The 13620-nt window shown below is 35.0% G+C and overlaps 1 protein-coding gene across 9 annotated transcripts in view; it reads right to left on the bottom strand.

The window, feature by feature from the left end:
* LOC110623400 (Fanconi anemia group D2 protein homolog) overlaps positions 1–13620 on the bottom strand; it is a 58778-nt gene that overhangs the window by 26858 nt on the left and 18300 nt on the right. For all 9 annotated transcript variants that reach the window (XR_002489260.2, XR_006351865.1, XR_006351866.1 and 6 more), the window contains exons 10-14: positions 6170–6312; positions 5973–6067; positions 5797–5875; positions 5661–5712; positions 5494–5574 (exon numbers count right to left, since the gene is read on the bottom strand). Coding sequence is in view for 5 of the 9 variants with exons in the window: in XM_043959469.1 (XP_043815404.1) it covers positions 5494–5574; positions 5661–5712; positions 5797–5875; positions 5973–6067; positions 6170–6312 (450 nt within the window). In the remaining 4 variants the exon portion in view is untranslated. The remainder of the gene's footprint in view (positions 1–5493; positions 5575–5660; positions 5713–5796; positions 5876–5972; positions 6068–6169; positions 6313–13620) is intronic.

The following is a 13620-nucleotide window of genomic DNA, read 5'->3' on the forward strand; positions in this document are numbered from 1 at the left end:
GCACATGGAGATGCGTCGCGTGTCCGTTTTTGCTCCGATCACCCTCGCCGGAGTTGCCTCGAAATACTCTCCATTTTCTGATATCAGTTTGCCATTTGGGTGTTTGGTGGAGATGTTTTCTATTTGGATTGCATTTTTTAATATTGTTCACACATTATGGTATTGTTCACGTCCCTTTTTTTTCCTGTGCCTTCTGTTGCCATTACTTTGAGTTGATTGTTCTCATGGCTGAAATTAAAAACACTGTAGCTGATATAATTTCTCTGATAACTAAAATCATGGAACACAAATTAAATAGATCTAATTTTCTAGATTGGAATAAGACTATCCGTATTTATTTACGAAATATCGGAATGGATGATCATCTTAACCAAGGATCCTGCAAGTGATGACACTAGAAAAGATTGGATGAGGGATGATGCTCGCTTATTTTTGCAGATTCGAAATTCCATTCATAGTGAGGTAATCAGTCTTATTAATCACTGTGAATTTATTAAAGAATTAATGGTTTATTTAGAGTTTTATATTCTGACAAAGGGAATATTTCTCACATTTATGATGTGTAAGGTGTTTTATCGAGCTGAGAAACATGATACAACTCTAACCTCATATTTTACGGATTTTAAGAGTGTATGACAAACTTAATGTCTTGACGCCTTTTAGCACAGATGTGAAAACTCAATAAGCTCAATGAGAGTAATGGTTGTTATGAGCTTTCTTACAGGTCTCCCTCTAGTGTTTGAGACAACGAAATCTCAGATTTTTTCTGATTCTGAAATATCATCGTTACATGATGTTTTCACTAGGGTGTTGCATATAAAATCTTCCTCTCTAGTTCCTTCACACACCACTAGTACCCTTGTTAGCCGCAATGATAGTGGCAGACAGAATAACAGAGGTGGGGATGGGAGATTTTAATGGTGGTAGAGGATCTTAGCGTTCTGGGAAAGCAGTTCCTACTTCTGACTCTAGTGGAATCATTTGTTATTATTACCGTGAACCTGGACACTAAGAAAACATGCCTAAAACTTCAAAATAAGAATCAACATTCACAAATGGAGCACATGGCAGTTGAGGCCTCTTTTGATCATTCTGATCAGGGAATTTTGATATCTGCAGATGAGTATGCACAATTCACTCAATACCAAGCATCTTTGAAATCCTCTAATTCTCCTATCAATGCAATTGCTAAGTCAGGTAACTCTACTGCATGTCTTGTATCTTCATCCTCAAAATGGATTATTGACTCTAGTGCTACTGATCATATATCAAGTAATTCTACCATTTTGTCCAATCTTAAGTCTCATACATCATCTTCTTATGTTACTCTTGTTCATTGCTTTAAATCTTCTGTCATGGATTCTAGGCAGGTCAACTTAATACCTTTGTTAAATTTGGGTCAGGCCTAACTCACTCCAAAAGCTACCTCAAGAGGGAGGAGTGCCTATAGCCGATATAAGGGGCACATTACCCCTTTCCACAACCGATGTGGGATTCAACAACCTTCTCTTTCTATATCCTCTATATTATGTCTTCCTAAGTTCTCCTTTAATTTGCTTTCCATTAGTAAACTCACTCGTGCACTAAATTGTTGTGTTTTATTCTTTCCTGATCATTGTGTTTTTCAGAATCTTTCGACGAAACAGATTATTGGTAGAGGGTGTGAGTCAAAGGGTCATCATTATCGGTTGGGGCATCCTTCTCTCTCTACTTTGAAGAAGTTATGCCCACAGTTTCACTCTTTATCTATTTTAGGGTATGAGTCATGCCAATTTGCTAAACATCATCGTTTACCTACTGTGTCTCGAGTCAATAAATGGGCTTTGTCCCCCTTTGAGTTAGTACATTCAAATGTTTGGGGTCTTTGTCCTATTATGTCCATGTCTGCCTTTAAGTACTTTGTTACTTTTGTTGATGATTTCTCTCGCACTACTTGGTTATTTTTAATGAAGAGTCATTCAGAACTATTTTCTATCTTTTGTGCTTTCTATGCAGAAATCCAAACTCAATTCAATATTTCTATTCGAATATTGCAAAATGATAATGCTAAAGAATATCTTTCTAAGGAATTCCAATCTTTTTTGTCACAAAAAAGGAATTCTACATCAGTCTTCCTGTGTTGACACTCCTTTAGAAAATGGAATTATCGAATAAGAAAATCAACATCTTCTTCAAGTAGTCAAAGCTCTATTATTCCAAATGAAAGTCCCTAAATGCTTTTGGACTGGCACTATGTCCACTGCATGCCTTCTTTCGTTCTTCATGGTAATATCCCTTATAACATTTTATTTTCTACTAAATCTTTATTTCCTATTGAACTACATATACTTATTTTGTTCGTGATGTTCATCCACAAGTTATTAAATTAGATCTAAATCATGCAAATGTGTCTTTCTTAGCTACTCTCAACTTAAAAAAGGATATTGTTACTTTTCTCTTGATCTTAATTGTTACCTTGTATTTGCTGATGTAACTTTTTTTTAGTCCACTCCATTCTTTCCACCATTATCTATTTATGATACACAGGGAGAGGAAGATGACCTCCTAGTATACATTGTTCACCCTTTGTCTCATCCTCAGAATTTTCCTACACCTTCCGCTCATGTGTCAGATCGCCCTCCCATTTTTCATGTTTATTCCAGACGCCTAGAGGACTCTGATTCTGCTCCGCTACTAGCTTCTTCGTCAGCAGATCCTGCTTCAATCGATCCTTCATCATCTGACTTGGATTTACCCATTGCTCTTCGCAAAGGTAGACATACTTGTACTCATCTTATTTTGTATTTTGTTTCTTATAGTCAATTATCCTCTTTTTCTCGTTGTTTTGCCACTGCTTTAGATTCTATTTCAGTTCCCAAAACTGTTATTGAGGCTTTATCCCATCCTGATTGGCGTGTTGCGATGGAAGAAGAAATAATGGCCTAGACACTAATGGTACTTGGGAGTTGGTGTCCTTGCCCCTAGGAAAGCAAGCTATTGGGTGTTTGCAGTGAAAGTAAACCCTGATGGATCTATTGCTCGCCTCAAGGCTCATTTAGTGGCCGAAGGTTATGCTCAAACTTATGGAGTTGACTATTCTGATGGATCTATTCAATTGTTTATTTCCTTGGTAGTTACACAAAATTGGCCTTTGCATCAATCGGATATTAAATATCCTTTTCTCCATGGTGACCTTCAAGAGAAAGTTTATATTGAGCAACCACCTAATTTTGTTGCTCAGAAAGAGTTAATAGAGTCCTCGGACATGGTTTGGTAAGTTTAATGAGATGGTCCAATAATTTGAAATGAATATGAGTAAGTGTGATTACTCAGTGTTTTATAGAAATTCTAATGGTGGAGTAATTTTGCTTGTAGTATATGTGAATGATATTGTTATTAGAGGAAGCGATGTTGATGGCATTACATCTCTAAAAGAATTTCTCAAAATATAGTTTCATACAAAGAATTTGGGCTCCTTAAAATATTTTTTGGACATTGAAGTTATACGGTGTAAGAAAGGCATTTTTTTCTCAAAGGAAATATATTTTTAATTTGTTGATGGAAACAGAAAAATTTGGTGTTAAGCCTTGTAGTGCACCAATGATCCCTAATCTTCAACTTACTACAAAAAGCAGTAAGCCATTTACAAATCCTGAAATGTATAAAAGATTAATTGGCAAGCTGAATTATTTGACAGTGACTCATCCTGATATTGCAAATTCAGTGAGTGTGATGAGTCAGTTTATGGCTTCTACTGTTGCTCAGTGGGATGCTCTGGGACAGATTCTTTGCTACTTGAAAGGGGCTGCAGGACATGGCCTCTTCTATGGTAACCATGGGCACTCAAATATTGAATATTTTTATGGAGTAGATTCAAAGGTTGATAGGAGATCAACTACTAGATATTATGTTTTTATAGGAGATAACCTGGTCTCATAGAGAAGCAAGAAGCAAAATGTGGTCTCTCGTTCTAGTGCTGAATTTGAATATTGAGCCATGGCACAAATCATATGTAAAGTCTTATAGGTGCATCAACTGTTAGAAAAGTTTGAGTTCACAAATTTGGTGCCTACTAAGTTGTGTAATAATCAAACAGTATCCACATTGCCTCTAATCCTGTATTTCATGTGAGGACTAAATATATCAAGATTGATTGTCATTTTATTCGTGAAAAAATCTAATAAAAGATAATCTCAATAGGACATATCAAAACCGGAGAACAATTAGGAAATATCTTCACTAAAGCTCTAAATGGGACTCGAGTTGATTACATATGTAACAAGTTGGGCATGATTAACATCTATGCTCCCACTTGAGGGGGAGTGTTGATGGGAAGTAAGTATGTTGATATAAGAAGTAAATATTGATAAATGTGTTAATTGCTTAATCTTAGAGATTGCATGATCATAGGTTTGATTCCCTTTCCTTTCTAGATAAGGTTTTTCATGCATAAATATATTGTAATCTCTATTATAATATACACAACAAATATTACCTTTCTACAACAATAAAGCTACTATCAGTATAGCATAAAATCCAGTTCAACATGACTAAACAAAGCACATTGAGGTTGATCGGCACTTCATTAAAAAAAAATTAATAAACAGTGTCTTAAACTTAGTTCATGTGACTTCTACCGGGCAACTTGCAGATGTGTTTACTAAAGGACTCAACCACAGAACCTACCATAATCTGACTAGCAAGTTGGGCATATGCAACATCTATGCACCAACTTGAGGGGGAATGTTGACTTATTTGCTAATTTCTAGTGATATGATTTGATTTGATTACGGATTCTAGGTATAAATTAATATCCTTAGTTATCTCTGTAATTATTTGATTATTTGCTTCCTTTTTTAGTCGTAATTCTTTATATAGAAATAGTCATATAAATTACAAGAATACTCTAAATTCTCTAAAATTCTTCAAAATTCTAAATCAGGCAAAGGCTCTGATTTAATGAAGAATTTTGGAAGGAATTTTTTATTCTATTCCAACTGAATTGATCTTTACAAGATTTAACCACTTATACATAAAGAATCAACCTAATTAGGAATATTTATAATACACTTAATTAGGAATGTTTACAATAAAGATAGGAAATAAAATCCCTATAATCAAGCATAATTATAGGATCCTCTACATTGGTCAACATTTAAAACATTTTGTGTTAACTCCTAAAAGCTCATAGCTTAGGTGTAATTATCCTTGCAATGTATTAAAATATAATTTTTATAAGAATATATAAATAAACAAATATTAGTGACCAGCTTTCAGAAATTGACCCCATAAAATGTCAGTACAAATTACAATTCTTATCTCAGCCTTAGCTTTTCAGGTCCTGTTATGTCTCGATTTTACTTTTTACAACCCCTACTATCCTAGTTTTCAACTTAGCAGCAAATTGAAACACTGATCAAGATTCAAGGTAGCATAATCAACTTTGGCTCAAGAAAATAATTTAACAATATTGCATCAGCAAACAATGACAAGAAAGATTTCCTTCGGCCTTGCCTTAGATGCGGGAAGGTGTAAAGGGCAGCCTAGCAATGCATCAATTCCACCAAGAGATCCCTGATTTGTCAACCTCTCCACCTGTAAAGCAGACATTGAAAAATGTTAATGCAAACACTTGCTTTATTGTCCACATCTTCCTCATTCCTTCAAGACCTTCTGCTTACAACTGAAAGTAAGAGAAAGTATGCAGGGAGAACTTGTAAAGAAGTTGTAGACCTGCACAAAGTAGATTTTAACTTCAGCATTCACTAAGATAAAGAAAATAATTTTAGTTAAAGGAAAGGATTAGCAAAACTCTACTGTAAGGAAGAGGAGGCCAATGGAAAGATACTCAAACAAACAGGAGATATGTCTCCATCCAGATTCATCCACAGTTCCCCTAGAAAGAAAAACAGAAACTGCATTAGACTCCCTACTTCCCAATAAAGGCTTTAAGATAAAAAGAATATATATGCATAACATATCACTAATCTGACCTTCTAAACCCCCATATGCATCTGCACTATGCAATTGCCCACCATCAAGATCAGAAAGAAACATAGATTCAAATTCTCCAATATGTTTGGCAATCCTACAATATACAGACAAGTGGAGATATATCATCTGCTAATTGATCATTTTCCTACATAGCTGAGAAGCTTAACTACCAAGAATAATTGTTTTGCTTGCATACCATTCAATAATTTCTGGCTGAAGTCTTTTATGTTCTAGCATTACAGTTAGTTCGTCATAAAAAAGGATCAGTGGTAAGCAAAAATGCTTGGAAGAATCCAGAGATGTTCTTAAGAGTTCCAAAGCCTCCTGACAGTTGGTTTTCTGTGCCAATGATATCCAAGAATGGTGAATGGACATACCAAAATGTAAGGATCCATATTGAAAAGTAAGTAAATAGTTGGAAGAGGAAAAACATATATTTAAGCCCACTAAAATTTAAGAGGAAAACCTATTCAGCCTGTCAACACTTACTTTAACCTATTGAGTCACTATACTACTAATATTTCATAAACAATTAAGTCAAAGTTGCACAAGTTAACAGTTTGTGATGTAGATACAATATACAATAATAGAGAAATATATCCAAGGAAAAATGAACACCATATGGCTGAAGACACAGAAGGAACTCTGGCATCAATATCCACTTCAAAATTAATTCACATTGAAATTGAGTTAGAGAATAATAGAGCTCAAAACAAGCAACCAAAAGTAAACGCCAAAAAGGTTGAAGACAAAAATGGAGAATTTCTGAAAGCATTTTGGTAATCTGTGATTCATAATAGACTGTCAATTGTTGAATAACCATGAAATAGGCAGCTCGTTAAGAAACAATTGTTGAAGTTGAGTCCACTACACTACCACCTAGTGCTTAAAAGATTTCAAAGTTATATCTCAAAAATGAATACACAAAAAAAAAAAAAGAACACATTCCTTCATTTGGGCCTTTTTTGGAAAGAGAGGCGAGCTAATTTCATGCGACATGGATGGAGTGGAACAAGTTGAATTAAGCATTACAAAATTTATTTTATGCATTCAAATTGTGCAACAATGTTCCACAGGTCAATCAATGCATCAAATGTTAAGCATGAAGATGAGACGACTACTTCAATATTATGAAAGAGCTGGTTAAAGAAGTTAATCTTGAAAAGGTTGTGCAAGTGGTAGAAAGAAATTGAAGAAGAAGATTTCCAAATTGATTGACAGCTTGTGGTGAAAATTGTCTAGTGAAAGATGAGTTTAATTGGACTAATGCAGCTTTTAAACTTTTGTTCAAGTTGAAATTGAGGGCATAGCTTCTTCGAAACAAGTAAAGAAGGGGGTCCCAACCGACAATGTGCTTCAAACGGAGACACGACACTGGAGCAAGAACCGCGACACCCATGCATCCAAAATGTAGAGACCCCCAGATACATGTCCTTTACCAATAATCTATTTCATCACAAGATCCTAAATGAGACAATGATTAGGAAAAAAAAAACACAACAATTTAGGTCTTTGGTAAGTTTACTCACAGAGATTAAATTAAAGGTAAGATTGGGTAAACTTAGCACAGATGATAGGGTAATAGAAGGAGTAGATTTAACAGTTCCTGAACCCTCAGTATTATTGGTTGACCCATCAGCTATAATAACAGGAGAAGGTGCTTTATGAGATCGAAAACTAGTAAAAATATGAGGATTACCTGTCATGTGATTCATGGCACCAGAATCAATGACCCATTTATATGAAAAGAAAATAAGACACGTTTTACCTGTCTCAGCAGCTACTGAAGATGTTGAGATAATTCTAATAATATGGGTCTTACTGTCAGAAATCATTTCAACCAAAACTTTATACTCCTATACCTTCAAACGAATTAAAGGAAGATAACAAAACCTAACCCAGTAAAAAGTACCCATCGTGAACAGTACCCAGCATGAACAATATCAAAAACACCTCCACCCAGTACCCAAACAGCAAACAAACCACAGATCTGACAAGAGGGCTGTAAGGCGACTCCGGCGTCCTCCCTAGGTGGACAGTGAGAAACAAATATTACGCTAGATGGGTAACCCAAAAGAACAGGAAACCTAAGTCTCCAAAAAAAAAAATAAATCTCTACGAGAATGGCTCTAATACCATGTAATAAGGTAATGAATAATTGGGCAATTTCAATATATTTCTCCATTGAAGTAAATGTATATATATATAGATTACAAGGCCTTGTTAAGGCAACTCCTAAGAATCCTCTATCAATCAATTAGTCTATAATTATGTAATCTCCTATGATTATGCACATGTTATGTTCACACTCTAACAAAAAGAATGAAAAATTTACTATTTAGTCTCTATAGTATGAGAAAATTTATTAGTTGGTCCCTCTGTTTTCAAAAATACATTAAATATCCCTAACATTTTAAAGTCTACGAATTGGTCCTTATATTAATTTTAATAGTTAAATAACAGGGTGGACTAATTAAGAGACTTTTTACAAAGCTGAGAGACCAAACTAGTGGATATTTTAAAACTTCATTAATGTGTTAGTATTTTTGTTGACCAACATAGAAAGTTCCTAATTAAGAGAATTCAGATATTTGGAATCCTTATTATGCTTGATTATAGACATTTTATTTTTCACCTTTATTGCAGATATTCCTACTTAGGTGTATCATAAATATTCCTAAATTAAATTGATTCTTTGTGTATAAATACACAAACCTTGTAAAAATCAATTCAATTGGAATAGAATCAAAAATTCCTCCCAAAATTCTTCATGATATCAAAGCCCCAGCCTGATATAGGTTCTAATTCAATTTTGAATTTTCAAAACCTTAGGCAACCAAATTTGGTACTCTCCTACTTGGGCCTATTTTCCTTCATCACCACCACTTCCAAAAGGATCACAACCTCCTCGCGGCAGTCTGCTTGTCTCCGGTGAGTCATCTGCCGGCACGTGAGCCTCACGCGCCACTCATTGCCGATGCATGACCCTGTTTTTAGCAAGGATCTTCACATCTATACATCGTCGTTGACCTTGGGCTTCTATTTCCGACCTTCTGCTACTGGTTTTTGCTCTGTTGGGAGTTAGTTAGGTATTTATTTGGTGTGGACAGCCTCCTTTTACCCTCTTTTTGGGTATTTTTTGGCTTTGTTGCTGCTCCTTATCATGGCAAAAGCAAAAAGGGTTTCTTGCTAAAGTTGGGTGTTGATTGGGTGTTCATTTTAGTTGGGCAACCTCTTTTCATTATTGTGTTCGCTTTATTGCTACCTTCTAAAATGTCGTCTCCATGAATTATTGGTTCTGGTGCAAATAAACACATGACATGCTCTTCTAAATGCTTTCTTAATTATCTTCCATGTCTATAAAAGGACACTGTCAGAATAGCAAATAGTTCTTTCGCTCCCATCTCTGGAATTGATTCTATTGTTTGCACTTCAAATATCAAACTATCCTCTATTCTTCATATTTTTTGTTTCTTTGTTAATTTTTATCTATTAGTGCTCTCATCAAAGCGCTTAATTATAAAATTGAATTTCTTCCTGAAGTCATTTAGAGGTGCTACAAGAGAAAAATGCTTATACTGTTTCATCAAAGGTGTTTGGGTGTACGTGTTTGTTCATACTAGGACAGGTGGAAAGCTTGATTCGAGGGCACTTAAATGTGTGTTGGGTACTCTCAGACACAGAAAGGTTACAACTATTACCACCCTCCATCTAGAAAATACTTTGTCAGTATTTAGAGAGATTGAATCTTACTTCAATATTACCCCATCACCTCTTCATAGACAGGACAATGAAAAAGAAGAGATGATTCCTAATCTTATAACTCTAGAGTTTTTTACTTAAGAGGAGACTACTATACAGGGGAAGACTATTGTTGATCAAGAAAAAATAATTGGGCGTTTGAATAATCCAGATTTAAGGAGATATTCAAAAATAGACAAAACAGATTTATCCGATCCAACGGATAGCAAAAGAAGGGATCAGCACTGAGATTAATGGGAAGGGAATCACCTTTCATTTCATATCTCAGCCTCGTCTAAAAAGAAATTGATGTGCTCAAATGTAACATCCAGGATAAAACTAAGTTCCTCACTTCTTTAAAACAAGAAGTTTCTCAGAGGAACTTAGAGGAAAGGATAAATGATCCTAAAATACAACAAAGGATTAAAACAATCCATGAGGCAATGCTAAACAGCATTTGTGCAGAAAGTCCAAATGCATTCTGGGAACGAAAGAAGCATGTGGTAAATCTACCATACGAACCAGGCTTTGATGAAACATTGATCCCTACAAAGGCTAGACCTATAGCCATGGGACCCAGGCACTTAGAAATCTGCAAACAAGAAATAGCAGAGCTAGAAAGAAAAGGACTAATAAGAAAGAGTAAGAGTCCTTGGAGCTGCCCAGCATTCTACGTAGAAAATGCAGCCGAGTTGGAACGCGGAGTGCGTCGACTGGTTATCAATTACAAACCTTTAAACAAGGCTCTAAGATGGATGAGATATCCTCTGCCTAATAAGAGAGATCTGTTAAACAGACTCTTTGAGGCAAATGTTTTCTCAAAGTTTGACTTAAAGTCAGGCTACAGGCAAATTCAAATATCAGATGAGGATAAATACAAAACGGCATTTACAGTCCCGTTTGGTCACTATGAGTGGAACGTCATGCCGTTTAGGCTTAAAAATGCCCCGTCTGAGTTTCAAAAGATTATGAATGACATTTTCAATGGATACTCAACCCATGGTTTTAAATCGCGATAGCAGCCGCGTTCGCGGCCGCGGGTAACGGAAACAGGTCTGTAACAGCCGTAACGTAACGGTAACGGCCTGGCGCTACGCAAATTTTTCAAATCAATTTGCAAAGTTCATAAAATGATATGATATCAATAGATTTAATTCAGAACAATGTATACAAATATATAATAAACATAAATATATCAAATATATACTATTTAGCTTAAATTAAATATTCCATCAAATGAGGCTATATATTTTTTCATTTCATTATACTCATTTTTCAGATAAACTTCTGCAATTTCATAAGCACTAGGTGGAGATACATTAGGCCCGATTTCTGCTGCTGTTCTTAAAAGTGGCTTTGTCCACGGTGACTCAACAATACTGAAGGAAAGCCTATTATGTATAACAAAATTTCCAAATGCTTTCAACATTTTCTCCTTCTGTGCCTTCAACCATTTAGTTTTTAACTTTGGCTGCTTTTGTTGGGCTCTGCTTCTCTCTATCTCAACTTATGTGGCAGCCAACCGAAATGCCGGTATAGATACTTCTGCATATCTTTGGGCTTCTCTACCTCTCTCACGTGTAGTAGCAGAACGACCCAACACTTGTCTGCTACTACCACCAACATCAAATCTAGATCCAGTTCTCCTTCTAAATTCATCTTCTTCCAGCTGTCTCATGCTCGCCCGTCTCGCCATTTCCATTTCGATGTCCTCCTCCTCCTCCTCTTCATCATCTTCGATTCTATTTATATTCATAATTTCTTCTTCTAATTCTCTTTCTCTTTTTTCTTTATCCTATGTAGCTAATTCGTATTCTTTCAGGACAGCGGCCATATTCTTCTTAACTTGGGAAGAAACTTTCTGACAACCTGCAATTTGACCAAGTATGTTAGCCAAATGCAACTTCAATCTTGTTATTCCACCTGTGACTTTTCTCCCACAAAAATTACAAATCAGTTCTCCTTTTTTCCTGTACGTGTTGCAAACTTCCACCCAATATCTTCACTTGGTTTACCACCCCCTTAAGTAGAACCAGAACCACTTCCACGAGGCATTTTCAATACAAATATTTAATAACCACTTCCACGAGGCATTTTCAATACAAATATTTAATAACTGTTCATAAAAATTAAAAGGTATCAAATGTCAAATACATGGAAGGCAAATATTTTTTTTCATAACTAATATTTTAATTTTAACCAACTCCATACATTAATTTCTATTTAACACAAATTATATAAATATAAAATTTTTAATTGTCAAACTACAAGTCTTAGTCTACCACTATTAATTTAACTCAAAACTAACACTTTAATCCACAAAAATTAAACCAAAAAAAAATTTAGCAACTAAAAATAATTTAATTTCATAATAATTTCTGAAAAATAGTCTAAACTAAACTAATAAAAACCATACAATTTATAGATTGGACAAATTAATAGCCTCAAAGTACATTTTTAACTCAAAACTACAAATTTAATCTACAAAAATTTAAAAAAAAATACAACAGCTCTGATTCCTCTGAACTCTGAAAGTAAAAATACACTATTAATTTAACTCAAATCTAACACTTTAATCCACAAAAATGAAACCAAAAAAAAAATACAGCAACTAAATTTAATTTAATTTTATAATATTTTCTAAAAAATAGTCTAAACTAACAAAAACCATACAATCTTTATAGATCAGACAAATTAATAGCTCAATGTATATTTTTAACTCAAAACTACAAATTTAATCTACAAAAATTAAAAAAAAATACAGCAACTCTGAAAGTAAAAATAAACAGAAATATTAACTCACCTTTTAGAAGAAATTGCCTTGAAATGAAGTAGTTAATGGTAGATTTAAGCTTGTAATTGTAAATGAGAAATGTTTAGGGAAGCTTGAGATTGAGATATTTGAGAGAAAAGGAAGAGAAAGTTAGAAATTTTTGTTGCAAAGTGAGGCTTTCTTCTGCTGTGTGTGCATGTGCTGCTTGCTGGAGAAGAGGGACAAAAGTGGTCAAATTCAATGCATAGCTGGTATCTGAATATATTCTCTGAAGTCTAATTTTTGTGTTGGGATAAAGTAACGGCCGTTACCGTTACATCACTATCAGTAATGGCCGTTACCGTTACATAACGGCCATAACGGCCATTACGGATGCAATTCAAGGGGGGCCGTTGGGTAACGGCCTCACGGGTAACGGCCCCCCTTGATACCGTTACATAACGGCCGTTACGTTACGTAACGGCCATTATTTAATACCCTAACTCAACCTTCTCTATAGTATACATTGATGATGTCTTGATCTTTTCAAAAGGCCTAGATCAGCACTTTAAACACCTGAACCAGTTCATGAAGATTGTTAAGAAAAATGGTCTAGTGGTCTCAGCAAGGAAGACAAAACTCTTCCAGACAATAGTTAGATTCCTAGGACACAACATAGAATTAGGAACTATCATTCCTATAGATAGAGCCATAGAGTTTGCTGATAAATTCCCAGATGAAATTAAAGACAAAACCCAGTTACAGAGAATCTTAGGGAGTTTAAATTATGTAGCTGATTTTTACAAAGAACTAGCTCAAGATGCAAAACCATTGTTCCAAAGATTAAAAAAAAACCCGCCAGAATGGTCTGCAGAACACACCCTAGCTGTAAAGAGAATAAAAGGACAGGTAAAATCCCTTCCTTGTCTTGCAATCCCTCACCCAGAATCATTCAAAATAGTTGAAACAGATGCCTCAGAGAAAGGTTATGGAGGAATCCTTAAACAAAGAATGGGTAAAAAGGAAGTACTGGTTAGATTTACCAATGGAGTTTGGGTCGGACCTAGGGTAAATTACTCTACGGTTAAAAAAGAAATACTGTCAATAGTGCTATGTATTCAAAAATTCGAGTCTGACATACCGAATAAAAAATT

The sequence above is a fragment of the Manihot esculenta genome, chromosome 9 (assembly GCF_001659605.2).
Source record: "Manihot esculenta cultivar AM560-2 chromosome 9, M.esculenta_v8, whole genome shotgun sequence".
NCBI classification, from domain to species: Eukaryota; Viridiplantae; Streptophyta; class Magnoliopsida; order Malpighiales; family Euphorbiaceae; genus Manihot; species Manihot esculenta.